General features: G+C 39.6%; 1 protein-coding gene across 1 annotated transcript in view; it reads left to right on the top strand.

Annotated features, from left to right (window-relative positions):
- The window catches only part of LOC124794644 (autophagy-related protein 2 homolog A), a 496,478-nt gene that overhangs the window by 453,221 nt on the left and 16,431 nt on the right, over positions 1 to 26,826 (top strand). The window contains exons 35-36 of the mRNA XM_047258162.1: positions 7,505 to 7,651; positions 10,178 to 10,412. Of these exons, the coding sequence (XP_047114118.1) occupies positions 7,505 to 7,651; positions 10,178 to 10,405 (375 nt within the window). The 3' untranslated portion in view covers positions 10,406 to 10,412. The remainder of the gene's footprint in view (positions 1 to 7,504; positions 7,652 to 10,177; positions 10,413 to 26,826) is intronic.

Genomic DNA, 26,826 nt, shown 5'->3' with positions numbered 1-26,826 from the left:
CGATAGGCACAACAAAAAGATTCACACAATTATAGCTTTCTGCCATTAAGCCCTTTGTGAGCAGTAGACACACATCCCTCATCTCAATGACTGCTTCACAGCCTGTGCTATATGGATCCTTCCCATCAGCACCAGCTTTTCTGAATTGCGCAGGTGGGAACTTTCCCTGCAATACATCCTACATTCCCATAACCCTCCTGGCCTCAACCTTCGTTAGTCACTGTCCTCACCCATCCAGCCCCCTTTCTGACCCATTCTAGCACTACACAGCCGTTGTTTCACCACCACACCCAGTCTTTTAATTTCTTTTTATTTCTCTCCTTTCAGCTACTTACCCCCCCCCCCCCCCTCCCCTGCACCTTCTTTCCTACCCTCCGTCTGAACTGCAACACTTCACTGTCTGCCACTCCCACCATACTATCGCTCCCCCTCCCCGCCCCAGCCTCCTCCTTACCTCCACCCAGTTGCCACTCCCATCATGCACTGGTGCTGCTGCTCGTAGTGTGGTTTCAGCTCTCTGAGACTGTAGACGTGTGTGCAAGTTGTGTTTGCGTGAGAGTGTGTGTACATGTGCGTATGTGTGTCTACTGCTGACAAAAGCCTTAATAGGCGAAAGCTTTAATTGTGTGAATCTTTTTGTTGTGCCTATCATGACTCAGCATCTCTGCTATATATAAAGAAACAATTTATGTTGAGTAATCCAGTAAAAATATGATTTTAATATTGATAGTTATTAACATCTTTCCAATAACCAGTGAAACTGTAGACCTATACATAACTGACCTTCAGCATTAGTTACTTTCTTTGTTTCATGTTTTGTGGATCATTTTGCACAACAAATTGTAGTAATGTGGAATGAGTTATTTTACATACACATTGCAAATTAATTCATAAATATGGCTAACTGCTAAACTTTTATAAGTTTTTTATTTATTTGTTTGATTTATTGTACCTTTCTTATTTTATTTTTTCAAACATAGAGATGTGAGTTAATAATTCCTACCCACCAACTTTTACACACTACAATAATAGAAATTCTTCTGCCAAATAGGAGGAGTTGTGAAGGATAAACTTCTACAGTTTGTTTTCAAATTTCACGTTGCTGTCTGTCAAACATATTATACCCCTGAGTAAGTGATCAAAAAATACATGAGTAGTTACAGTATTGCACTCCCCTTTTCGTACTAAAGACAACCTTAATGTGGAGGGATGAATTTAATTCCTCCTTTTGGTATTGTAATTATGAACATCGTTGTTCCTTTTGAACTGCTGTAGATTAGCTACAACAAAGTTCATGATGGAATAAATATACTGTGAAGTAGTCAGAAAGCACATCTCCTTAAACATCTTTTAGGAAATGATTGTGGGTGACACCACATATTATTCTTACACAATGTTTTTGAACTGTGGAGGCTTTCTTTCTTAAAAATGAGTTCCCCCAGAACATTCTTTGATATGACATTATTGAATGAAAATATGCAAAATATGTGAACTTACTGATTTGTTTCTCCCCAACATTTGCAATGATTGTAAGTGTAAACTTGGCTGAACTAAGTTGTTGTGGTCTTCAGTCCTGAGACTGGTTTGATGCAGCTCTCCATGCTACTCTATCTTGTTCAAGCTTCTTTATCTCCCAGTACTTACTGCAACCTACATCCTTCTGAATTTGCTTAGTGTATTCATCTCTTGGTCTCCCTCTACGATTTTTACCTCCACGCCGCCCTCCAATGCTAAATTTGTGATCCCTTGATGCCTCAGAACATGTCCTACCAACCGATCCCTTCTTCTAGTCAAGTTGTGCCACAAACTTCTCTTCTCCCCAATCCTATTCAATACCTCCTCATTAGTTACGTGATCTACCCATCTAATCTTCAGCATTCTTCTGTAGCACCACATTTCGAAAGCTTCTATTCTCTTCTTGTCCAAACTAGTTATCGTCCATGTTTCACTTCCATACATGGCTACATTCCATACAAATACTTCCTGACACTTAAATCTATACTCGATGTTAACAAATTTCTCTTCTTCAGAAACGATTTCCTTACCATTGCTAGTCTGCATTTTATATCCTCTCTACTTCGACCATCATCGGTTATTTTGCTCCCCAAATAGCAAAACTCCTATACTACTTTAAGTGTCTCATTTCCTAATCTAATTCCCTCAGCATCACCCGACTTAATTTGACTACATCCCATTATCCTCGTTTTGATTTTGTTGTTGGTCATCTTATATCCTTCTTTCAAGACACTGTCTATTCTGTTCAACTGCTCTTCCAAGTCCTTTGCTGTCTTTGACAGAATTACAATGTTATCGGCTAACCTCAAAGTTTTTATTTCTTCTCCATGGATTTTAATACCTACTCTGAATTTTTCTTTTGTTTCCTTTACTGCTTGCTCAATATACAGATTGGATAACATCGGGGAGAGGCTACAACCTTGTCTCACTCCCTTCCCAACCGCACTTCCCTTTCATGCCCCTCGACTCTTATAACTACCATCTGGTTTCTGTACAAATTGTAAATAGCCTTTCGCTCCCTGTATTTTACCCCTGCCACCTTCAAAATTTGAAAGAGAGTATTCCAGTCAAGATTGTGAAAAGCTTTCTCTAAGTCTACAAATGCTAGAAACGTAGGTTTGCCTTTCCTTAATCTTTCTTCTAAGATAAGTCGTAGAGTCAGTATTGCCTCATGTTTTCCAATATTTCTACGGAATCCAAACTGATCTTTCCCAAGGTCAGTTTCTACCAGTTTTTCCATTCATCTGTAAAGATTTTGTGTTAGTATTTTGCAGCTGTGACTTATTAAACTGATAGTTCGATAATTTTGACATCTGTCAACACTTGCTTTCTTTGGGATTGGAATTATTATATTCTTCTTGAAGTCTGAGGGAATTTCGCCTGTCTCATACATGTTGCTCACCAGATGGTAGAGTTTTGTCAGGACTGGCTCTCCCAAGGCCGTCAGTAGTTCTAATGGAACGTTGTCTACTCCCGGGGCCCTGTTTCGACTGAGTTCTTTCAGTGCTCTGTCAAACTCTTCACGCAGTATCGTATCTCCCATTTCATCTTCATCTACACCCTCTTCCATTTCCATTATATTGTCCTCAAGTACATTGTCCTTATATAGACCCTCTATATACTCCTTCCACCTTTCTGCTTTCCCTTCTTTTCTTAGAACTGGGATTTCATCTGAGCTCTTGATATTCATACAAATGGCTCTCTTTTCTCCAAAGGTCTCTTTAATTTTCCTGTAGGCAGGATCTATCTTACCCCTAGTAAGATAAGTCTCTACATCCTTAGATTTGTCCTCTAGCCATCCCTGCTTAGCCATTTTGCACTTCCTGTCGATCTCATTTTTGAGACGTTTGTATTCCTTTTTGCCTGCTTCATTTACTGTGTTTTTATATTTTCTCCTTTCATCAATTAAATTCAATATTACTTCTGTTGCTCAAGGATTTCTACTAGCCCTCGTCTTTTTACCTATTTCATCCTCTGCTGCCTTCACTACTTCATCCCTCAGAGCTACCTATTCTTCTTCTTCTGTATTTCTTTCCCCATTCCTGTCAATTGTTCCCTTATGCTCTCCCTGAAACTCTGTACAACCTCTGGTTTAGTCAGTTTATCTAGGTCCCATCTCCTTAAACTCTCACCTTTTTTGCAGTTTCTTCAGTTTTAATCTACAGGTCATAACCAATAGATTGTGGTCAGAGTCCACATCTGCCCCTGGAAATGTCCTACAATTTAAAACCTGGTTCCTAAATCTGTGTCTTACCATTATATAATCTATCTGATACCTTCTAGTATCTCCAGGATTCTTCCACATATACAACCTTCTTTTATGATTCTTGAACCAAGTGTTAGCTACGATTAAGTTATGCTTTGTGCGAAATTCTACCAGACGGCTTCCTCTTTCATTTCTTACCCCCCAGTCCATATTCACCTACAATGTTTCCTTCTCTCCCTTTTCCTACTCTTGAATTCCAGTCACCCATTACTATTAAATTTTCATCTCCCTTCACTGCCTGAATAATTGCTTTTATCTCATCATACATTTCATCAATTTCTTCATCATCTGCAGAGCTATTTCGCATATAAACTTGTACTATTGTAGTAGGCATGGACTTTGTGGCTATCTTGGCCATAATAATGTGTTCACTATGTTGTTTGTAGTAGCTTACCCGCACTCCTATTTTTTTATTCATTATTAAACCTACTCCTGCATTACCCCTATTTGATTTTGTATTTATAACCTTGTATTCACCTGACCAAAAGTCTTGTTCCTCCTGCCACCAAACTTCACTAATTCCCACTATATATATCTAACTTTAACCTATCCATTTCCCTTTTTAAATTTTCTAACCTAACTGCCTGATTAAGGGATCTGACATCCCACGCTCCGATCCGTAGAACGCCAGTTTTCTTTCTCCTGATAACGACATCCCCTTGAGTAGTCCCCGCCCGGAGATCCGAATGGGGGACTATTTTACCTCTGGAATATTTTACCCAAGAGGACGCCATCATCATTTAACCATACAGTAAAGCTGCATGCCCTCGGGAAAAATTACGGCTGTAGTTTTCCCTTGCTTTCAGCCGCTCGCAGTACCGGCACAGCAAGGCCGTTTTGGTTAGTGTTAGAAGGCCAGATCAGTCAATCATCCAGACTGTAGCCCCTGCAACTACTGAAAAGGTTGCTGCCCCTCTTGAGGAACCACACGTTTGTCTGGCCTCTCAACAGATACCCCTCCGTTGTGGTTGCACCTACGGTATGGCCATCTGTATTGCTGAGGTACGCAAGCCTCCCCACCAATGGCAAGGTCCATGGTTCATGGGGAAAATTGTTTTAGGAGTTACAAAATGTAATTTTTCCAGTGAAAATTCTCATCAATAAGAGCATCAAATCTTTTTGAAGTTTCTACTCTGTTTATTGTTTCCTCCGCATGTGTCGCACTTATCAATGGTATATAATATAAATGGATAGATAAAAGTCTACTCACCAAGTGGCAGCAGGGAAACACACATACAGAAGGGTTTAACTTTTACAAGCCTTCGGAGCCAGTGGGTCCTGCTTCTGGCAGAAAAGTTGGAGGGGAAGGAAGAGGGGCGAAGGAGAAAGACTGGAACTGTACCCCTCTTCCTAAACCCCTCCAGTCCTTTTCCTTCACCCCTCTACATTTCCCTTGAACTCTTCTGCCAGAAGAAGAAGGCACTGGCTCCGAAAGCTTGTAAAAGTTAAACACTCTTGTGTGTGTGTTCCCCTGCCACCACTTGGTGAATAGATTTTTTATCTATGCACCTACATTATATATCTAAAAACACAAATGATGTGACACGTGGAATGTTTCCCTCTGTCACATCATTTGTGTTTTTAGATATGTATTTTTCCCACGTGGAATGTTTCCCTCTATTATATTCATCTACATTATATTGTCAATAATTGATTATTTTTGTTGTTCGATCATTGGTATAGTACCCCTAGATGTGCAGAGCTCAATATGTTGTGTCTTTTCATAATTGAGAGTGAGACCATTCACAGAAAACCAGTTAATGAAATTTTAAGAACTTTGTATCTCATCTCTTCTGTTTCTGTATGTGTGCTTGGATTGATTACAGTATTAGTTTCAGCTGCAAAAAGAAATAATTCTGCTTGCTGTATATCAGTTGGAAGATCATTTACATGTATGAGCAACAGTAGTAGATGTAAGATGGAGCCTTGGGGAACCCCATAGCCAATTTCCCACAAGTCAAAATAATGTCCCAGTCTACGTTTGTAGAGTTACTAAGTACAACTTTCTGCATTCTTTTAGATGGCTGTGCATTATCCATTGGTTGACTAAATCAGTTTATCACGGAGAATACTGTGAATCACACAATCAAGTGCCTTGATAGGTTACAAAAAATACCAACCACTGCTGTTTTATTATTTATTGCTTGTAAAGTTTGCTGGGTCAACATATGGACGGCATTCTGAAATCTAAACTGTTATTTCCTGAGGATATTATTGTTGCTCACATGAAATATTATTATTCTGTAGGGTGTCCATAAAGTCTGGGTGTATAGGGAACTCTAATAAATAATAATAAAGCACATTTTACTCACTTTAATGTCGATAAATAATATTTTCAACATGATCTCTGTTCTTTTCATTGCAAGATTAAGATGAACTCGATGGAATAGATCTGCATTGCCGCCAGTTTTAGCACAATGATTGCTTACGCATTCTGTCAGGTGCATATGTCTGTCAGGGTCATCTTTATGTAAGTGATGCAATGTCTGCAACTTGCACAGATGAAATCTCTCCTCTGCCAGGATTTTGGGGATAGTTGACCTTGGAACACCCAACTCCATACATACTCAGTGAAGTGATTTCTTTGGACTAGCATAAACCTTGGCCAAGACACCCTCTTTTGTATCGTCTAAAGTCTTTGGCTTTCTGGAATGGGACTTGTCCAACTTGCTGCCTGTTCATTAAACTGTGAGATTAATTTCCCGTTGGAAGTAAAACAAAAGGTTGACAATGAGTGTATCGAAGGTAAAATTCTACTGCAATTTTGTGATATGACCATTCTTCTTGTCCACTTAAGACTACCAACTCCACTGATTCTTAATTATACAGAGCCACCATTCAGTCTGGAAAAAAAATTATTAGAATTTATTGTATTTTTATTTATTTATTTATTAAGATTTATAATGTATAGAATATTTCTGAAACTTTATTAGAATTCCCTATGTATCCTGACTTTGAGGATACCGTGTAGAATACATCATCACCTCAAAAATTTTAGAAAATGATGTCTGCAGTGAAACAGGTTGGTAGTTGCAGACATCTCTTCCATCAACTTTCTTAAATTGTGGTTTAACAGTGGCATGTTTCAGTCCCTATGTATCCTGACTTTGAGGATACCCTGTAGAATACATCACCACCTCAAAAATTTTAGAAAATGATGTCTACAGTGAAACAGATTCGTAGTTACAGACATCTCTCCCATCAACTTTCTTAAATTGTGGTTTGACAATGGCATGTTTCAGTCTGGAAAAATGCCTTGAGTTAGTGATACATTACATCTTTCAGATGAGACTGGAATTATTGTGTGGAAAGAAATCTTTAGCACTCTATTGGAAGCACCATCAAAACCAGATGAGCTTTTATTCTTGAGAGAATATATAATTTTCTTAATTTCAGAGGGAGAAGTTGGTAATACATTAATATGATTGAATTTTATGAGGGTTACTTTTTCAACATAGTGCTGTGATTTTGCTCTTGAGCTGTTTGTACCTATACTTCCTACTGTATTTAAGAAATGATTATTAAGTATATTTGTTGCATGTGACTCATCATTTATAGCCCCTCCATTCAGATCAGTGGTGATATTATCCTTTTCTTTGGCTAGTTGTCCAGTCTCTCATTTCACTACATTCCATATGACCAGTGTATTCTGTTGTGTGAATAACCTGTCCAGTTAGGGTTCATTATTTCTGTAATTACAAAGATAATGATTTCTTGTTCCAGAGCACTGCAGAAATGGCTTATGACATGCTTTCACCAGGACCAAGTGTTCGACGACGTCACAAGGGTACTAAAGGAAAGCGAAAAAGATACAGTCAACCTGCAGACATTAGAGAAGGGATGGCAAATGCTATAGTGCTTGTTAGAGAGGTACTAGTTATTGTTCTGTTCCTGTTCCTGCATTTATATTGATGTTTTTATTATGATTATTCAAAAACTGAAAAAATTAATAAAAATGGTTGTGAAAGCATACTTGACCTTTTAGTAACAAATAATCCTGGACAAATAGTGAGTTTCGTGATGAATACAGGGATTAGCGACCACAAGGCAGTTGCTGCTAGGCTGAATGCCGTAACACCTACAACCATCAAAAAGAAACACAAAGTATGTCTATTTAAAAAATCTAATAAAAATGCTCTTAATGCCTTTTTAAGAGACAGTCTTCACTCCTCCCATCTGATCATGTAAGTGTAGAAAAGTTGTGGAATGATTTCAAAAAGATAGTATTGACAGCAATTGAGAGATATATACCACATAAATTAAAAGATGATGGTACTGATCCCCCATGGTACACAAAACGGGTCAGATCACTGTTGCAGAAGCACCAAAAAAGGCATGCCAAATTTAAAAGAACACAAAATCCCCAAGACTGGCAAAGTTTTGCAGAAGTTCGAAATATAGCACGTACTTCAATGCAAGATGCTTTTAATAATATCCACAACGAAATTTTGTCTCGAAATCTGGCAGAAAACCCAAAGAGATTCTGCCCATACATAAAGCACAACAGTAGCAAGAAGCAATCAATCTTTCACTGTGTGATAGCAACGATGAAGTCATTGATGACAGTGCCACTAAAGCAGAGTTATTAAACACGGTTTTCCGAAACTTGTTCACCAAAGAAGGCGATGTAAATATTCCTGAATTCCAATCAAGAACAACTGCCAAGATGAGAAACATAGAAGTGGATATCCTCGGTGTCATAAAGCAGCTTAAATCACTTAATAAAGCCAAGACCTCCGGACCAGATTGTATACCAGACAGGTTCCTTTCAGAATATGCTGATACAATAGCTCCATATTTAGCAATTATATACAACCGCTCGCTAACAGAAATAGCCATACCAAAAGAGTTGAAAATTGCTCAAGTCACACCAATACCCTAAAAGGGAAGTAGGAGTAATCCACTGAATTACAGGCTCATATCACTAATGTCGATTTGCAGTAGGGTTTTGGGACATATACTGTATTTGAACATTATGAAGTACCTCGAAGAAAACTATTTATTGACACACAGTCAGTACGAATTCAGAAAATATCGTTCTTGTGAAACACAACTAGCTCTTTATACTCCTGAAGTAATGAGTGCTATCAACAGGGGATGTCAAATTGATTCCGTATTTTTAGATTTCCGGAAGGCTTTCGACACTGTTCCTCACAAGCGCCTTCTAACCAAACTGCGTGCCTATGGAATATCGCCTCCGTTGTGTGACTAGATTCGTGATTTCCTGTCAGAAAGGTCACAGTTCGTAGTAATGGACGGAAAGTCATCGAGTAAAACAGAAGTAATATCCGGCATTCCCCAAGGAAGCGTTATAGGCCCTGTATTGTTCCTGATCTATATTGACGACATACGAGACAATCTGAGTAGCCGTCTTAGATTGTTTGCAGATGATGCTGTCATTTACCGGCTTGAAAAGTCATCAGATGACCAAAAGGAACTGCAAAATGATTTAGATAATATATGTGTATGGTGCGAAAAGTGGCAATTGACCCTGAATAAAGAAAAGTGTGAAGTTATTCACATGAGTACTAAAAGAAATCCGCTAAATTTCGATTATGCGATAAGTCACACAAATCCGAAGGCTATAAATTCGACTAAATACTTAGGGATTACAATTACAAATAACTTAAATTGTTACAATAACATAGATAATGTTGTGGGTAGAGCAAACCAAAGACTGTGATTCATTAGTGAAACACTTAGAAGGTGCAAGAGGTCTTACTAAAGAGACTTCTTGCACCACGCTTGTCCGCCCTATTCTGGAGTATTGCTGTGTGGTGTGGGATCAGCATCAGATGGGACTGACAGATGACATTGAAAAAGTACATAGAAGGGCAGCTCATTTTGTATTATCATGAAATAGGGGAAATAGTGCCAAAGACATGATACATGAATTGGAGTGGCAATCATTAAAACAAAGGCGTTTTTTGTTGCGACAGAATCTTCTCATTAAATTTCAATCACCAGTTTTCTCCTCCAATTGTGAAAACATTCTGTTGGCCTCCACCTACATAGGGAGAAATGATCGTCACGATAAAAAAAGAGAAATGAGGGCTTGCACAGAAAAATTTAAGTGCTTACTTTTCCTGCGTGCCGTTTGAGAGTGGAACAGTAGAGAGACAGCTTGAAGGTGGTTCATTGAATCCTCTGCCAGGCACTTTATTGTTAATAGTAGAGTAATTACATAGATGTAGATGAAAAAATTAAATCTCTGTAAATACAGAAGCACAATTTTCCCACATTCTTCAAATTTAATATTTTGACACATCAGTAAGAATGCTATGATAGTTTATAATTCTTGAAATTTAATATTTTGACAGTGCTGAGACTGGATTTTTAGGAGTGCTATGGATGTTTACAATCCCATTTTCTACTGCTTTACATCTTAATTTTCAGGGATTAGGTGAGACTGCTCAAAATATTGTAAGAGTTGCTAGTGAAGAACATGAACAAAAGGGTATGTCAGGAGCTGTAGGTGGTGTACTACGGCAGATTCCTCCAACTGTTGTTAAACCCATCATTTTGGTTACTGAAGCAACAGCAAATGTTTTGGGTGGAATGCGAAGTCAGCTAGCACCTGATGCACGCAAGGAGGCTGTTGAAAAATGGCGAAGTGATGACTAAGTTTAAGGTAATAATTACATTCCATCATTGAAGCTTATCAGGTATTTAAAAATACCTAACCATCAGATACTAGTGTAATATCACATGAAGGTCTGTTTGCTTTGCAATAACAGTACAAGAATACTCTTTTTACGTTCTCATTATTTTTGTGTAGCTGTTGAGCAGTGAATTTTGAATATATATTTCTTGGAATTTTATGTGGATGTGTGAAATTTATTATAGTTGTGTTAGTATCTGATAGTACTTTATTAACTACACTGTAGGAAATACGGCAACCAGCCACAAGTTTTTTTGTAATGATTTTAATGTATCATTACTAGTTCTGGACCTGAGCACATTGTCACACAGTAGCATTGACTTCTTTACAAGTTTTACGTTTGTGCCCTAAAATATAACAAAGTTTTTGTGATTGCATAGTTGACAATCTGTTTTATATTTCTATGCAAAAATATAATGTTTTTTGTGATTACATAGATTTATACTTCTGTATGCTCTACACATTCTACTGACTTCATGGAAAAACAGAGTTTTGATTTCCTTTTACAATCCGTGTTGACCAGCGAACTGAACAAAATAAAAGATGGTAAATGCAATTCTTTACATTGGCTGCTCATTTCATGTGCAAATGGAGTGATACATGTACAGATATACAGACATGCAAATGTATGGTAAAGTGTCATATCAGATTGCATTTAGTTCAGTTCGCTGATCAACATGGATTGTAGAAGAAAATCAAAACTTTGTCTTGTAATATGTAAAGGAGAACTTTTCATGAAGTAAGTACAATGTATAGAGGATATATAAGTGTACAACTATGTAATCACAAAAACTGTTTTATACTTTAGGACACAAATGTAAAACTTTCTAACAAGTCACTGCTAGTATTCAACAGTAGGCTGAGGCTCAGAACTAGTAATGGTGCAATAAAATAATTTCAAAAAGTTTGTGACTGATTGCAGTATTTCCTACAGTGTCATTTATGAAAACAGCTGTGGTATTCTCTAACCAAAATGGATAAAATAATTTTATAAGCTTTCCAGAAATCAACCATTGCGTAACAGAAAGGCATATAAAAACATTATAATGGATGCTGATTTGGACAAAGGAAATCATGACAGATACTAAAAAACCTGTAATTTTTGTCAAATGATTTCCTGTTTAACAAGTTTTTTTTGTGATATTCTACAAGACAACTATTTTAAAGTGAAGTTATTAATTTTTGCAGTGAAAATTGCACATGAACAATGTTTGAGGTACACTAAATTCTTCTGAACAAACAGGAGCTTATGTGTAGCAGAGCACTTCAGATATAGCTTTGCAGATATACTGAATTAACAGCCAAAATTTAAGTTATATAGGAACTATTAATTATGTTTTTTTTTTTGAACTATTAATTATGTTTGTTTTTTTTTTTTTTAAGATAGGTCAAATATGATATAGGTCAAATATGATAGCATAGCTTCAACAGTAATAGAGTGTCAACTGCTAGTCTTGGCATTGGAGGCCTCTAGTTTCTTAGTTTCTCCTTTATTCTAGCTTGACCCCTTCACTTAGGGATGTATGTTTCCAGTCCCCCCTCCCCCTGTGGTGCATCCCCTCTTACTGAGCAGACCCCATTAAGTGGGTGGGTGGGTGGGGGGGGCGGGCGGAATAATTGAAACACTGGCCAAAACATTGCATATGTTCTGAGTGACAAGCTACTGTAAAGGATTTTACATATATTGACAACTACTGTGGAAATTTGGGGACACGCACCACTGTTGATAGCTATGTGAGTTCTCTTTCCATGTGTCTATTATTTGTTTGAAAGACTTGATTGATACTTGTTCTTTGTGAAGTCATTGTAGCGTAAGTTTCAGATATAGAGTTGTGTTCATGTCGAGAACAAAAGTCTCATACTGGAACCTGTCCCAGACCTAGGATTGGACATGATAAATCAGTGGTTATGTAACAGTCATTATGTGTCTGTTGATTTAACCTATGGATCATTACAGATGACTGAAAACAAGAAAAGATTTTTTATAGTAACATGTAAAATTTTTCATAATGTTTCAAGTATTGTGGGACCAGCTGTGAGAGGGAATGATAGACTTACACTTTGAGGTAGTGGTGGGGTAATTGAGTTGATGATGTGTTAACATTAAAAGCCACACAAATAAGATTGGGTGGAAGTTAAAAGCTTAATATTTGATGAAGGTCACTGTGCTCGGAAAGTAGTTCATTAAAAAGTAATCACAGTGTTCTGGCTCCTGGGTTCAATCCCAGCCACTGTTTAAATTTTGAAGAAACGTCTTCAGCAATGGTGGGCAAAGATTTTCAGCAGAAGAAATCACCCTATTTCTGATAACAGTCCTGTTGAAGAGGGCAGATGGCAGAAGGAGCTTCAGGGCACCCTCTTGCCCTTTGGATAGGAGCTGGCCCTGAAAGGCAGAGGAATCAGCAATGATTAATGACATGAGGATGCAAAAGCCTTGGAAACCACTGCATTAAAGACACTTGCTGTGTATCCACAGGACATGTGACTGTTAACTGAAAAAGTGTCATGATGATCTCTCCACTGGCAAAAGACAAGTAATTATTGAAAGGGTAACATGCTATGAATTGGAGCATGGAATGTCAGAAGTCTGAATGTGGTGAGTAAGCTAGAAAATCTGAAAATGAAATGCAAAGGCTCAGTCTTGATATCATGGAGGTCATTGATGTGAAATGGAAAGAAGATAAAGATTTCTGGTCTGACAAATGTAGGCCAATATCAACAGTAGCAGGAAATGGTATAACAGGAACAGGATTCAATATGAATAACAAAGTTGATCAAAGAGTGAGTTAATTTGAACAGTTTATTGATAGAATTATTCACATTAAATTGACAGCAAACCAACTCCAACAACAATAGTTCAGGTATACATGTCAGTATCATAAACTGGAGATGAAAGACAGAGAAGAATGGGTAACTCAGCATCTAAATGGAGATGACAATCTAATAATTTAAGGCACCACATGGTGACTTGCGGAGTATGTACGTATATGTAGATTGGAACACTATCATAGGGGAAGGACCTGAAGATGATGATGTTACAGGGGAATATGGGCTGAGCAGTAGAAATGAGAGAGAAGAAAGACTAATAGAGTTATTTAGTAAACTACATCTGGTAATAGTGATTATACAGTTCAGAAGTATCAGGAAGAGAGAGAGTGCTTCGAAAAGGACTGGAGTCATGTGAAGGTACTCACAATTTAGTAATGATGAATAATAGTCTGAAGTTTAAGAGAATTATGATGAAGAATCAACTTGGAAAGAAGTGGGATACTGAAATACTAAGAAATGATCATGTACATTTGAAGTGCTCTAATTCTGTGGACTTCAAAGAAACCCTGGCTAACAGAGGAAATGCTGCAATTAATCGACAAAAGAAGAAAGTGCAAAAATGCTCAGGAAGTGGCAGGAATACAATAATATAAGCCACTTAGGAATTGAATAAATAATAAGCACAAGGAAATTAAGGTGAAACAGCTACACGAAAAGGATTAAGAAATCAAAAAAGAAATGGTCGTTAGAAGGACAGATTCAGCATATAGATAAATCAAAACAATCTTTGGTGAAATTAAAAGCAAAAATGTCAATATTAAGAGTGCAGGAGGAATTCTACTGCTAAGCATAAAGAAAGAATGAATTGTAGGCCTCTACGAGGCCTATCTGCTGATGTAATAGAAGATGAAATGGAAGTCGATTTTGAAGCCACAGGGGATCCATTATTACAGTCAGTTTAACAGAGATGTGACATACATGCAGTCAAACAAGGAATTTCTAAAATCATTGGGAGAAATCACAACTAAAAGGCTATTCCAGTTGGTTTGTAGAATGGATGAGACTGGAGACTTGCCATCAGACTCTGGAAAAATATCATCCACACAAGCCCAATGATAGCAATGGCAGATAAGTGTGAAGAATTACCACAAAATCAATTTAACATATATAATGCATCTAAAGTTGCTGACAGGAATAGTATACAGAAAAGTGGAAAAGAAAATTGGTGATATCTTAGATGATGACCAGTTTGACTTTAGGAATGGTAAAAACGCCAGAGAAACAGCTCTAGAAGTGAGACTTACGAAACATCCAGAAACCTCCATAGGATTTGCTGACGAAGAAAAGTATTCAATGTTGTAAAATGGTACAGTACGTTCGATTTTTTTTATTTTTATTTTTTTATGTAAAGAACATGGCTAGTGTCATTCCCCATCCTTTTTAAATCTAATTTAGTGCTCTGTCTTTGTTGACATCTTTGTCAGTGATACATTAATAACCCAAAAGACAATTCAGTGCAAAGAAAAATGGAGAGGACATGTATTTCGTGTGCCACTCAAATGCTTCCGAAACTAGCAGTGGATTATAAAACATGATGCAAGAGAAGTATTGGACGACCAAGGAAGAGATAGTGAGGCTGGAACAGGCCCTAAGCCTATCACTGGAGTGCAGAAGAGGAAGAAGAAGAAGATTGCCAATTCAAAGGTCCAGGGTTCAATCCCCGATCAGTCCAAGGACATGTTGTGTCACTTCTGACAGTGATTTGTTAATATGAAAAATGCCAACTCACACTAAGATTTGAAGTCCACATTAAACTTTATGCCCCCTTACAACTAGCTGGATAAGTAGATTCAGGTGTAGGAGGAAGGCAATGTCACACCACCTCCAATAGGACCGTGACTAGCACTGTGGCATTGAGACTAACATATAGGTTGATGACGTTTTTACTAGAGGAGTTATTGTTTCCTGATTGAGGGTGAAACACTTTGTGGAAACTGACAAATACAATCCCTCCCCCCCCCCCCCCCCCCCCCCCTCTCTCTCTCTCTCTCGTGACATTCTAAACAACTTGTAAGACATTAGTCACTGTATTATATATTATGGACCAGAAACGTTTACTGTTCATACTGTAAAGTAGCCACAAATGGAAAAGTATAACAGATTTTATATCTGGATAATTTAATTGTTGGCATTAGGCCATAACCAACCTATACACGTTACAGCAGTTCCACAAAAATAAATTATAACCAATGTGAAGTAGCATCACTAGCAATGCTGAATAACACAACTGAAGAAACATCTGTGAATAAGGTACACATGTGCCACATTTTTAACTGCTTACTTTCTACACTGTAACATAAAGGCATACTTGTAGTTAGTTACCAACAATATGTTTGATTTTCTGAACATGTGTAATTCCACATATTTCCTCATCCACTGCCATAGAGCTTATTCTAAATCCCTGGAACACTTGTTCACATGTTAAGATATTGAAAACACACACACACACACACACACACACACACACACAAACACAAACAAACAAATACAAACACACACTTCACTCATAGAATGATTATTCTGAACATCAATTTCCATTGTTCTATCATTCCATTGATTTAATCTCACTGCTTTTACAAGTTTTTACTAGTTTTCCTCAGTCTTCCACATTTTCTGCTGTCAGTGGTACCCACAGCATAGTCTTGTTCAAATTTGTGCGAATTCCTAAGGAAACAAACTGCTGAGGTCTTTGGTCCCTAGACTTATACACTACTTAAACTACCTTAAACTAACTTATGCTAAGAACAGCACATGCACACTGATGCCCGAGGGAGGACTCGAACCTCCGGTGGGAGGGACCACGCAATCCGTGAAGTGGCGCCTCAAACCACGCAGCCACTCGGCGTGTCAGCATAGTCTTTTTTGATAACCTAGATTCATCCATCCATTGTACGAGACCATGCCACATTAATTGTTTATGTTCAGTGTCAGTTGTTAATGATCTTTCTACTGCCATTTGTAATCATACACCTTTGTTAGGTAGTTTCTCTCTTCTTGATATTACCGATGACTGTCTGAACTCTCCATTTCTCTGACCCACACAACAAGGAGCTTTTAATTAGAGTTTCATAGATAATGTATTTTTGTTTCTTTCCTGTTTTTCAACTCTAGAGAACTGCAAACAAGAGTCACTTTTCCAGTCACAGTTATTCACTGTGTAAGTTCTTGATCATCTTTACCTTTGGTGTCAAATTCTACTTCAACATATGTGTAACTATGGGAAGCTGGAATTTCTTCTATATTGAGTTGGATGTTGGATGGTTCTGTCCCTGTTGTGTGGTATTTTGTTTTCTGGATATTATGTTCTAAGCTCCATTGTTTATGCTCTTCCTGTAGTTTCCATGCCATATATTGTAAATCATCTTTTTTGTTGGCAATCACAACTTGACAGTCCACAAAGTGCGTTGTATACAAACAGGTTTCACCAATATCTACCATTCCTCTGAATTTTCTTTCCATTGGCTTGCAGCTTTTGCTACACATATTTTAAACTGGGCAGGTAACACGACAGCATTGACACAAACAGTTGTTGATAGGAAACCTTTGAGACAGCCTAAGAAGTTTTATTCTTGACTTTGAATGATTATACATATTTTGGAGAGCCCTTATTAACCCATTAGCTTATACAGCAGGCTCACAAGTGGCTGCATGTTTCAAGACTGATATTACATTGCTGGCTGTGAGATGGTCCAAGCAGCTATAGCGCCTTCTTAGTGTTTCTTTTTTTCTGTCAACATATGGCATGACATATTATATACCATTATAAAGCTGAGAAATTGATCTATTTAGTGGTGTGAAACATACTCAACTTATTTTGATGTTTTGCAAGTTGGTAAGCAATCATTTTCAGGATTTTTCACCAGATGTACAGTAGCAAGCAATACCTCACAGTTAAAAGTTTCTCTCAGGTGAAGAAATCAAAAGTCTGTTGAATAAAAGTGACAGTCACATTTCTGTAAGTGATATTTTTCACAGTTCTGATAATAAAGACAATGAGGTAAATGATAATAGTGAAGACTGTGAGGAAAGTGAAACAGGTAGTGATAACTATGTTGCAGCAACAGCTGTGTGTTGCTGAAAAACAGAAGGTAGAAGAATGGAAATGGGGAATAAGTCATGATAAACCTTTCAAGCTTTCATCTTGTGGTTCTAGTGGCATCAGTCCTAGTGTTCAAAGACAACTCCCTTAACAACTAACCCCGTTAGAAATGTGCAGAAAAATGCTTCATGTGTCTGTCAGGGGAGAATGTTGCAGTAGAAACAAATAGATATGCAACAGATTGGTATAAACGCCTTCAAAATCAAACAGTGCTTGGTTTCCTACTACATCTGATGAAATTGAAGCATATTTTGTTTTATGTATTCTTATGGCACAGGTTAAGAAGCCAACAATTCAGCCATACTGGTCCACAAAAAAAAAAAACAATTCGTACTTGTTTCTTTTCTAACATCATGCTGTATAGAAGATCCTTAGATATTTCTAGCTTCCTTCATTTTGTAAATAATGAAATTGCTGACCATGCAACCTGTCTGAACAAGTATCAGCCTGGCAATGCGGCAAACAAAGTTTCCAAAGTGTTCATGAGCCTGAAGAAGATACTGCAATTGATGAAAACCTCATGAAATTCAGAGGTAGACACTGCCACATCTAATTCAAGCCCCAATACAGGGCACATTTCAGAATAAAATTCTTCAAAATTTCTGAATCAAATACTGGCTACTGTTCAGGATTTGATATTTATACAGGGGAAAAAAATCTGAGCCAAGCAATAAAGAAATCCCAGTTAGTGAAGTTGTCTCTATGGACTTCACGCAACTGTATTTGGGCAGTGGTCCTAAAGTATATGTTGACAACTGGTACACTTCCCCATCATTGTTTGTAACACTCACTGAAAGCGGCACAAGTGCCAAAGGGAAAATTAGATCCATAAGGTGAAATATGCCAGACCAGTCCCTAAAATCAAAACTTTACGAAGAGGTACTTGTGTTATTTTCATCCAGGTTCATGGCACTGAAGTGGATGGATAAAAAAGAAGTTAATATTCTATCCAACAAGGTAGGAAAAGATAGAATGCTACTTACTGTAAAAAAGGCACATCAAATAGCAGACAGGCTCAATTAAAAGATACATGTAGCTTTCAGCCACAGCCTTCATTGGTAAACACACACACACATATATATACAGGGTGATTCAAAAAGAATACAACTTTAAAAATGTGTATTTAATGAAAGAAACATAATATAACCTTCTGTTATACATCATTACAAAGAGTATTTAAAAAGGTTTTTTTTTCACTCAAAAACAAGTTCAGAGATGTTCAATATGGCCCTCTCCAGACACTCGAGCAATATCAACCCGATACTCCAACTCGTTCCACACTCTCTGTAGCATATCAGGCGTAACAGTTTGGATAGCTGCTGTTATTTCTCGTTTCAAATCATCAATGGTGGCTGGGAGAGGTGGCCAAAACACCATATCCTTAACATACCCCCATAAGAAAAAATCGCAGGGGGTAAGATCAGGGCTTCTTGGAGGCCAGTGATGAAGTGCTCTGTCGCGGGCTGCCTGGCGGCCGATCAATCGCCTCGGGTAGTTGACGTGTGGCGCTCCATCCGCTGAAATATGAATTGTTGTGCTTCTTGTTCGAGCTGAGGGAACAGCCAATCTCCAGATACTGTAGTCCAGTTACAGTAGCACCTTCGAAGAAAAAGGGACCAAAAACTGTATTGGCTGAAATGGCACAGAAAACGTTCACCTTAGGCGAGTCACGTTCATACTGAGTTGTTTCCCGCGGATTCTCAGTGCCCCATATACACACATTGTGACGGTTGGCTTTCCCGTTAGTGTGGAAAGTTGCTTCATCACTAAACACAATCTTTGAAACGAGAGATTCATCTGTTTCCATTTGAGCAAGGATAAAATCACAGAAATCGATTCTTTTAATCTTATCAGCTGCAGACAGTGCTTGAACCAATTTCAGACGATAAGGTTTCATAACTAACCTTTTTTGTAGGACTCTCCATACAGTTGATTGTGGAATTTGCAGCTCTCTGCTAGCTCTGCGAGTCGATTTTCCTGGGCTGCGAACAAATGCTTGCTGGATGCGTGCTACATTTTCATCACTCGTTCTCGGCCATCCAGAACTTTTCCCTTTGCACAAACACCCATTCTCTGTAAACTGTTTCGTTCGAAATGCACGCTGAACAACTGTCGTCGATTCACTTCTGCCGTACTCAATAACACAAAAAGATTTCTGTTGAGCGGTCGCCATCTTAGCATCAACTGACGCTGACGCCTAGTCAACAGCGCCTCAAGCGAACAAATGTACAACTAAATGAAACTTTATAGCTCCCTTAATTCGCCGACAGATAGTGCTTAGCTCTGCCTTTTGTCGTTGCAGAGTTTTAAATTCCTAAAGTTGTGGTATTCTTTTTGAATCACCCTGTATATATATATATTAAAAACAAAGATGATGTGACTTACCAAACGAAAGTGCTGGCACGTCGATAGACACACAAACAAACATAAACATAAACACAAAATTCTAGCTTTCGCAACCAACGGTTGCCTCGTCAGGAAAGAGGGAAGGAGAGGGAAAGACGAAAGGATTTGGGTTTTAAGGGAGAGGGTAAGGAGTCATTCCAATCCCGGGAGCGGAAAGACTTACCTTAGCCCAAAAAGGACGGGTATACACTCGCGCACACACACACATATCCATCCACACATATACAGACACAAGCAGACATATACAGAGGCAAAGAGTTTGGGCAGAGATGTCAGTCGAGGCAGAAGTGCAGAGGCAAAGATGTTGTTGAATGACAGATGAGGTATGAGTGGCGGCAACTTGAAATTAGCGGAGATTGAGGCCTGGTGGATAACGGGAAGAGAGGATATATTGCAGAGCAAGTTCCCATCTCCGGAGTTCGGATAGGTTGGTGTTAGTGGGAAGTATCCAGATAACCCGGACGGTGTAACACTGTGCCAAGATGTGCTGGCCGTGCACCAAGGCATGTTTAGCCACAGGGTGATCCTCATTACCAACAAACACTGTCTGCCTGTGTCTATTCATGCGAATGGACAGTTTGTTGCTGGTCATTCCCACATAGAAGGCATCAGAGTGTAGGCAGGTCAGTTGGTAGATCACGTGGGTGCTTTCACACGTGGCTCTGCCTTTGATAGTGTACACCTTCCGGGTTACAGTCCTGTAACAGTGATTCTTCCAGAAGCAATCTATGCAGCTGAAACAATGGTGATTGATGGTCATTCTAAAATTAAGGAAATAAAAAAGCAGGAAAGAAAAATTCTCAGGAAGATTTACGGTCCAATCAACAAAAATGGCATTTGGATTAAGAGACCACAAAACGAGCTCTATAGAAAGATCAACATAGTAACAGATGAAATCAGAAAGCGCTGAGCCAAATTTTATACACACATCTACAGGATGGAAGACTCCAGAACAGCAAAGAAATTATTCAATATTATGACAAGGAGTAAATGTGGCACGGAATGGCTGAAAGAAGTCCAGAGGGATCTACAGCAGATCAACATATAAAATCTCGAAGATCGCACCAAGTGCCGGCATAAAATCACAAGTGTGAAGTTTGGGGAAAGAACATCACGCCAGCCTGGTAAAAAATGGACAGAGGAACGGAAGAAGGAGCATTCTGAGAGGATGAGGAGGTTTTGGGAAGCAAAGAAGAAAAACATCCGAAGATGAAATTATGAATTCAAGTTCAATCGCTCTCCTAAAGGGGAACAATCGTTCTAATAATAATATCCACCAACTCCAGCACCTTGGGCCAAAATGCAACATCATGTGGGATACAAGCAGTGATCTCGAGGGGGTGGAGAAGGAGAACAGGAAATCATAGTAGTGAGTGGGTGGTGAGAGAGAAGAACGCTGTCTGGTGGATTGTGCAGGGACTAGACTCCAGCAGGTGCATTGTCAGGAGGTTATGGAGCAGAGAGGTGGAGAAAAAAGGAACAAAAAATGAGAGGAGAGGGAAAGACGGGTGGATGTGTTGGCAGAGGGCTGTAAATAAACAAGGTGGGCGACGAGAATGGGGAGAAGATGATAGGACATAGTGTGTGTAAGGTATGAGGACAGTATGTTGCCATAGGTTGAGGCGAGGATAATTATAGGAACAGAGAATGTGTTGTAAGGATAACTCCAATCTGCGCAATTCATAAAAGCTGGTGGTGGAGGGAAGGATCCAGGTGGATAGGATAGTGAAGCAGCCATTGAAATCAAGTGTGTTATGCTCAGCCCATGAACCATGGACCTTGCCGTTGGTGGGGAGGCTTGCGTGCCTCAGCGATACAGATGGCCGTACTGTAGGTGCAACCACAACGGAGGGGATCTGTTGAGAGGCCAGACAAACGTGTGGTTCCTGAAGAGGGGCAGCAGCCTTTTCAGTAGTTGCCGGGGCAACAGTCTGGATGACTGACTGATCTGGCCTTGCAACACTAACCAAAATGGCCTTGCTGCGCTGGTACTGCGAGCGGCTGAAAGCAGGGGGAAACTACAGCCATAATTTATCCCGAGGGCATGCAGCTTTACTGTATGGTTAAATGATGATGCGTCCTCTTGGGTAAAATATTCCGGAGGTAAAATAGTCCCCCATTCAGATCTCCGGGTGGGGACTACTCAGGAGGACGTCGTTATCAAGAGAAAGAAAACTGGCATTCTACGGATCGGAGTGTGGAATGTCAGATCCCTTAATCAGGCAGGTAGGTTAGAAAATTTAAAAAGGGAAATGGATAGGTTAAAGTTAGATATAGTAGGAATTAGTGAAGTTCGTTGGCAGGAGGAACGAGACTTTTGGTCAGGCGAATACAGGGTTATAAATACAAAATCAAATAGGGGTAATGCCGGAGTAGGTTTAATAGTGAATAAAAAAATAGGAATGCGGGTAAGCTACTACCAACAGCATAGTGAATGCATTATTGTGGCCAAGATAGACACGAAGCTCATGCCTACTACAGTAGTACAAGTTTATATGCCAACTAGCTCTGCAGATGATGAAGAAATTGATGAAATGTATGATGAGATAAAAGAAATTATTCAGGTAGTGAAGGGAGACGAAAATTTAATAGTAATGGGTGACTGGAATTCGAGAGTAGGAAAAGGGAGAGAAGGAAATATAGTGGGTGAATATGGATTGGGGGAGAGAAATGAAAGAGGAAGCGTTCTGGTAGAATTTTGCATAGAGCATAACTTAATCATAGCTAACACTTGGTTCAAGAATCATAAAAGAAGATTGTATACATGGAAGAATCCTGGAGATACTAGAAGGTATCAGAGGGATGGAGTAGTGAAGGCAGCAGAGGATCAAGTAGGTAAAAAGACGAGGGCTAGTAGAAATCCTTGGGTGACAGAAGAAATATTGAATTTAATTGATAAAAGGAGAAAATATAAAAACGCGGTACATGAAGCAGGCAAAAGGGAATACAAACTTCTCAAAAATGAGATCGACAGGAAGTGCAAAATGGCTAAGCAGGGATGGCTAGAGGACAAATGTAAGGATGTAGAGGCTTATCTCACTACGGGTAAGATACATACTGCCTACAGGAAAATTAAAGAGACCTTTGGAGAAAGGAGAACCACTTGTATGAATATCAAGAGCTCAGATGGAAACCCAGTTCTCAGCAAAGAAGGGAAAGCAGAAAGATGGAAGGAGTATGTAGAGGTTCTATATAAGGGCGATGTACTTGAGGACAATATAATGGAAATGGAAGAGGATGTAGATGAAGATGAAATGGGAGATACGATACTGCATGAAGAGTTTGACAGAGCACTGAAAGACCTAAGTCGAAACAAGGCCCCGGGAGTAGACAACATTCCATTGGAACTACTGACGGCCTTAGGAGAGCCAGTCCTGACAAAACTCTACCATCTGGTGAGCAAGATGTATGAGACAGGCGAAATTCCCTCAGACTTCTAGAAGAATGTAATAATTCCAATCCCAAAGAAAGTAAGTGTTGACAGATGTCAAAATTACCGAACTATCAGTTTAATAAGTCACAGCTGCAAAAAAATACTAACGTGAATTCTTTTACAGACGAATGGAAAAACTGGTTGAAGCCTACTCTCATCGAAGATCAGTTTGGATTCTGCAAAAATGTTGGAACACGTGAGGCAATACTGACCCTACGACTTATCTTAGAAAATAGATTAAGGAAAGGCAAACCTACATTTCTAGCATTTGTAGACTTAGAGAAAGCTTTTGACAATGTTGACTGGAACACTCTCTTTCAAATTCTAAAGGTGGCGGGGGTAAAATACAGGGAGCGAAAGGCTATTTACAATCTGTACAGAAACCAGATGGCAGTTATAAGAGTCGAGGGGCATGAAAGGGAAGCAGTGGTTGGGAAGGGAGTGAGACAGGGTCGTACCCTCTCCCCGATGTTATTCAATCTGTATATTGAGCAAGCAGTAAAGGAAACAAAAGAAAAGTTCGGAGTAGGTATTAAAATCCATGGAGAAGAAATAAAAACTATGAGGTTCGCCGATGACATTGTAATTCTGTCAGAGACAGCAAAGGACTTGGAAGAGCAGTTGAACGGAATGGACAGTGTCTTGAAAGCAGGATATAAGATGAACATCAACAGCAGCAAAACGAGGATAATGGAATGTAGTCGAATTAAGTCGGGTGATGTTGAGGGAATTAGTTTAGGAAATGAGACACTTAAAGTAGTAAAGGAGTTTTGCAATTTGGGAAGCAAAATAACTGATGATGGTCGAAGTAGAGAGGATATAAAATGTAGACTGGAAGTAGAGAGGATATAAAATGTAGACTGGCAATGGCAAGGAAAGCGTTTCTGAAGAAGAGAAATTTGTTAACATCGAGTATAGATTTAAGTGTTAGGAAGTCGTTTCTGAAAGTATTTGTATGGAGTGTAGCCATGTATGGAAGTGAAACATGGACGATAAATATTTTGGACAAGAAGAGAATAGAAGCTTTCGAAATGTGGTGCTTCAGAAGAATGCTGTAGATTAGATGGGTAGATCACATAACTAATGAGGAGGTATTGAATAGAATTGGGGAGAAGAGGAGTTTGTGGCACAACTTGACTAGAAGAAGGGACCGGTTGGTAGGACATATTCTGAGGCATCAAGGGATCAAAAATTTAGCATTGGAGGGCAGCGTGGAGGGTAAAAATCGTAGAGGGAGACCAAGAGATGAATACACTAAGCAGATTCAGAAGGATGTAGGTTGCAGTAAGTACTGGGAGATGAAGAAGCTTGCACAGGATAGAGTAGCGTGGAGAGCTGCATCAAACCAGTCTCAGGACTGAAGACAACAACAACAACAACAACATGCTCAGCTGCATGATGTGCAATAGTGGGGTCTACATTGGTCTTGGCAAATGATAGCAGCAGGGCTGGTAAAGGACATGGCTGCTTTCAGAGGTAGCCCAGTGTCTGATGGCTAATATAAACCTATGACAGGACTGGGATGGGAAATGCTGGATGGGTGGATTGGTTTGCACCTGGGTCTTCCACAGGGATATGATTCTTGTGGCAAGGGGTTGGAATTGGGAGTGGCATAGGGACGGACTAGGATGTTGTGGAGGTTGGATGGGTGTTGGAACACCACTTTAGAAGGGGTGGGAAGTATCTCAGGTAGGATGTCCCTCATTTCAGGGCACAATTATAGGTTGTAAAAACCCGGTCGATGGAAATTGGTTCCATTGTTCCAACCTGGGGTGGTACTGGGCAATGAAGGGGACACTCCTTTGTGGCTCGTTTTTGGGGGTAGTGGGAGAATTATGGTCTGGGGGATAGTGCCTCTCTGTGAAGGGCTTGGTGAGACCCTCAGCATACTGAGCAAGGGAATTTTTGCTACTGCATATACACTGTACCTGCATAGCCAGGCTATATGGGAGGGATCTTTTGGAGTGAAAGGGATGACAGCTGTCAAAATACAGGTACTAGTGGTGGTTGAAGGGTTTAATGCTGACAGAGGTGTGGATGGAGCCATCAGAGAGGAGGAGCACATGAAGCAGATGGGAAAGATTCTTATGAGGTTATGAAGGAACGAAGACAGGGTATCTTGGCCCTGAATCCAGATCATGAATATATCATCTGTGAACCTGAACCAGACTAGGGGTTTGACATTTTGGGTGGCTAGGAAGGTCTCCTCTAGATGGCCTGTAAAAACGTTGGCATAGGAGGGTGCCATAAAGGCTGGCATAGGAGAGTGCCATGCAGGTGCCCATGGCTATGCCACAGATTTGTTCATTTACTGTCCCTTCAAATGAGAAGCAGTTGTGGGTAAGGATAAAGTTAGTAATGAGTGTGAGGAATGAGGTAGTGAGTTTGGGATCTGATGGACATTGGGAAAGGTCATGTTCAATAGTGGTAAGACCATGGGCATGAGGGATGTTGGTGTATAGGGAGGTGGCATAAACAGTAATGAGTAGGAATCCAGGAGGCGAAAGGGTAGGGGTGGTGAAGAGTTGGTGAAGGAAGTGGTAGGTGTGTTTGACATAGGAAGCTGTATTACAGGCAATAGGTTGGAGGTGTTGGTCAGTGAGTGCCTTCTTTCAGTGGCACACTATAACTAGCCACAATGGGTTGTCCAGGATTGTTAAGTTTGCGGATTTTGGGGAGCATGTAAAAGGTAGGTATGTGGGGTGTCATAGGAGTGAGGAGAGAAATGGATTCACGGGAGATGTTCTGGGAAGGGCCGAAGGCTTTAAGTAGGGATTGGAGTTTTTTTGTACTTCTGGGATGGGATCACTCTAGCAAAGTTTATAGGTGGAGGAGTCAGACAATTGGGGGAGGCCCTCTGCCATGTAGCCTCTGTAGTTCATCACAACAGTGGTGGAACCTTTATCTGCAAGTAGGATGATTAGATCAGGATTTGATTTGAGGTTGTGTATGGCTGTTCTTTTCTTATATTGAGAGGTTGGTGCTCTGAGGAAGGGACCTGGGGAAGAATGGTGAGGCCAAGTTAGAGTAAGGAATTCCTGGAAGGTGACCAGCAGGTGGTTAGATGGTACAAACTGGAAAAGGCAGGGTTCAGTGTTGGAATTAGGGTTGTTTTGGTTGGAGGGATTAGTGGCAAAGAATTGCTTTCATTGCAGGGATCAGGAGAAGGAGAGTAGGTCTTTGACAAATCCAGCATCGTTAAATTTGTGTCTAGGACTGAAGGTGAGGTCTTTGGATAGGACTGAAACTTCTGTTGGGCTGAGGGTTTTGGTGGAAAGGTTAACAACAGTGTTATGGGGAAGGATCATATCCCTGTGGAAGACCCGGGTGCAAAACCTGCCCAAGCAAACCACCCAGCAATTTCTATTTCAGTCCTGTCACAGGTTTATCCCGCCCCATGAGGGGCTGGGCCACGTGTGAAAGCAGCCATGTCATTTACCAGCTCTGCTACAATCATTGCACAGCTTTTTATATTGGTATGACTACCAACCAGCTGCCCACTAGAATGAACAGCCACCACCAAGCTGTGGCCAAGAGCAAAGTAGATCCTCCCCCCCTGTGGTACAACATGCAGCAGAGGATAACACACTTGATTTCAACGGCTGCTTTACTATCCT

The sequence above is a fragment of the Schistocerca piceifrons genome, chromosome 4 (assembly GCF_021461385.2).
Source record: "Schistocerca piceifrons isolate TAMUIC-IGC-003096 chromosome 4, iqSchPice1.1, whole genome shotgun sequence".
NCBI lineage: Eukaryota > Metazoa > Arthropoda > Insecta > Orthoptera > Acrididae > Schistocerca > Schistocerca piceifrons.
The sequence above is the reverse complement of the archived record's forward strand: the minus strand, read 5'-3'. Positions and strand labels throughout refer to the sequence as shown.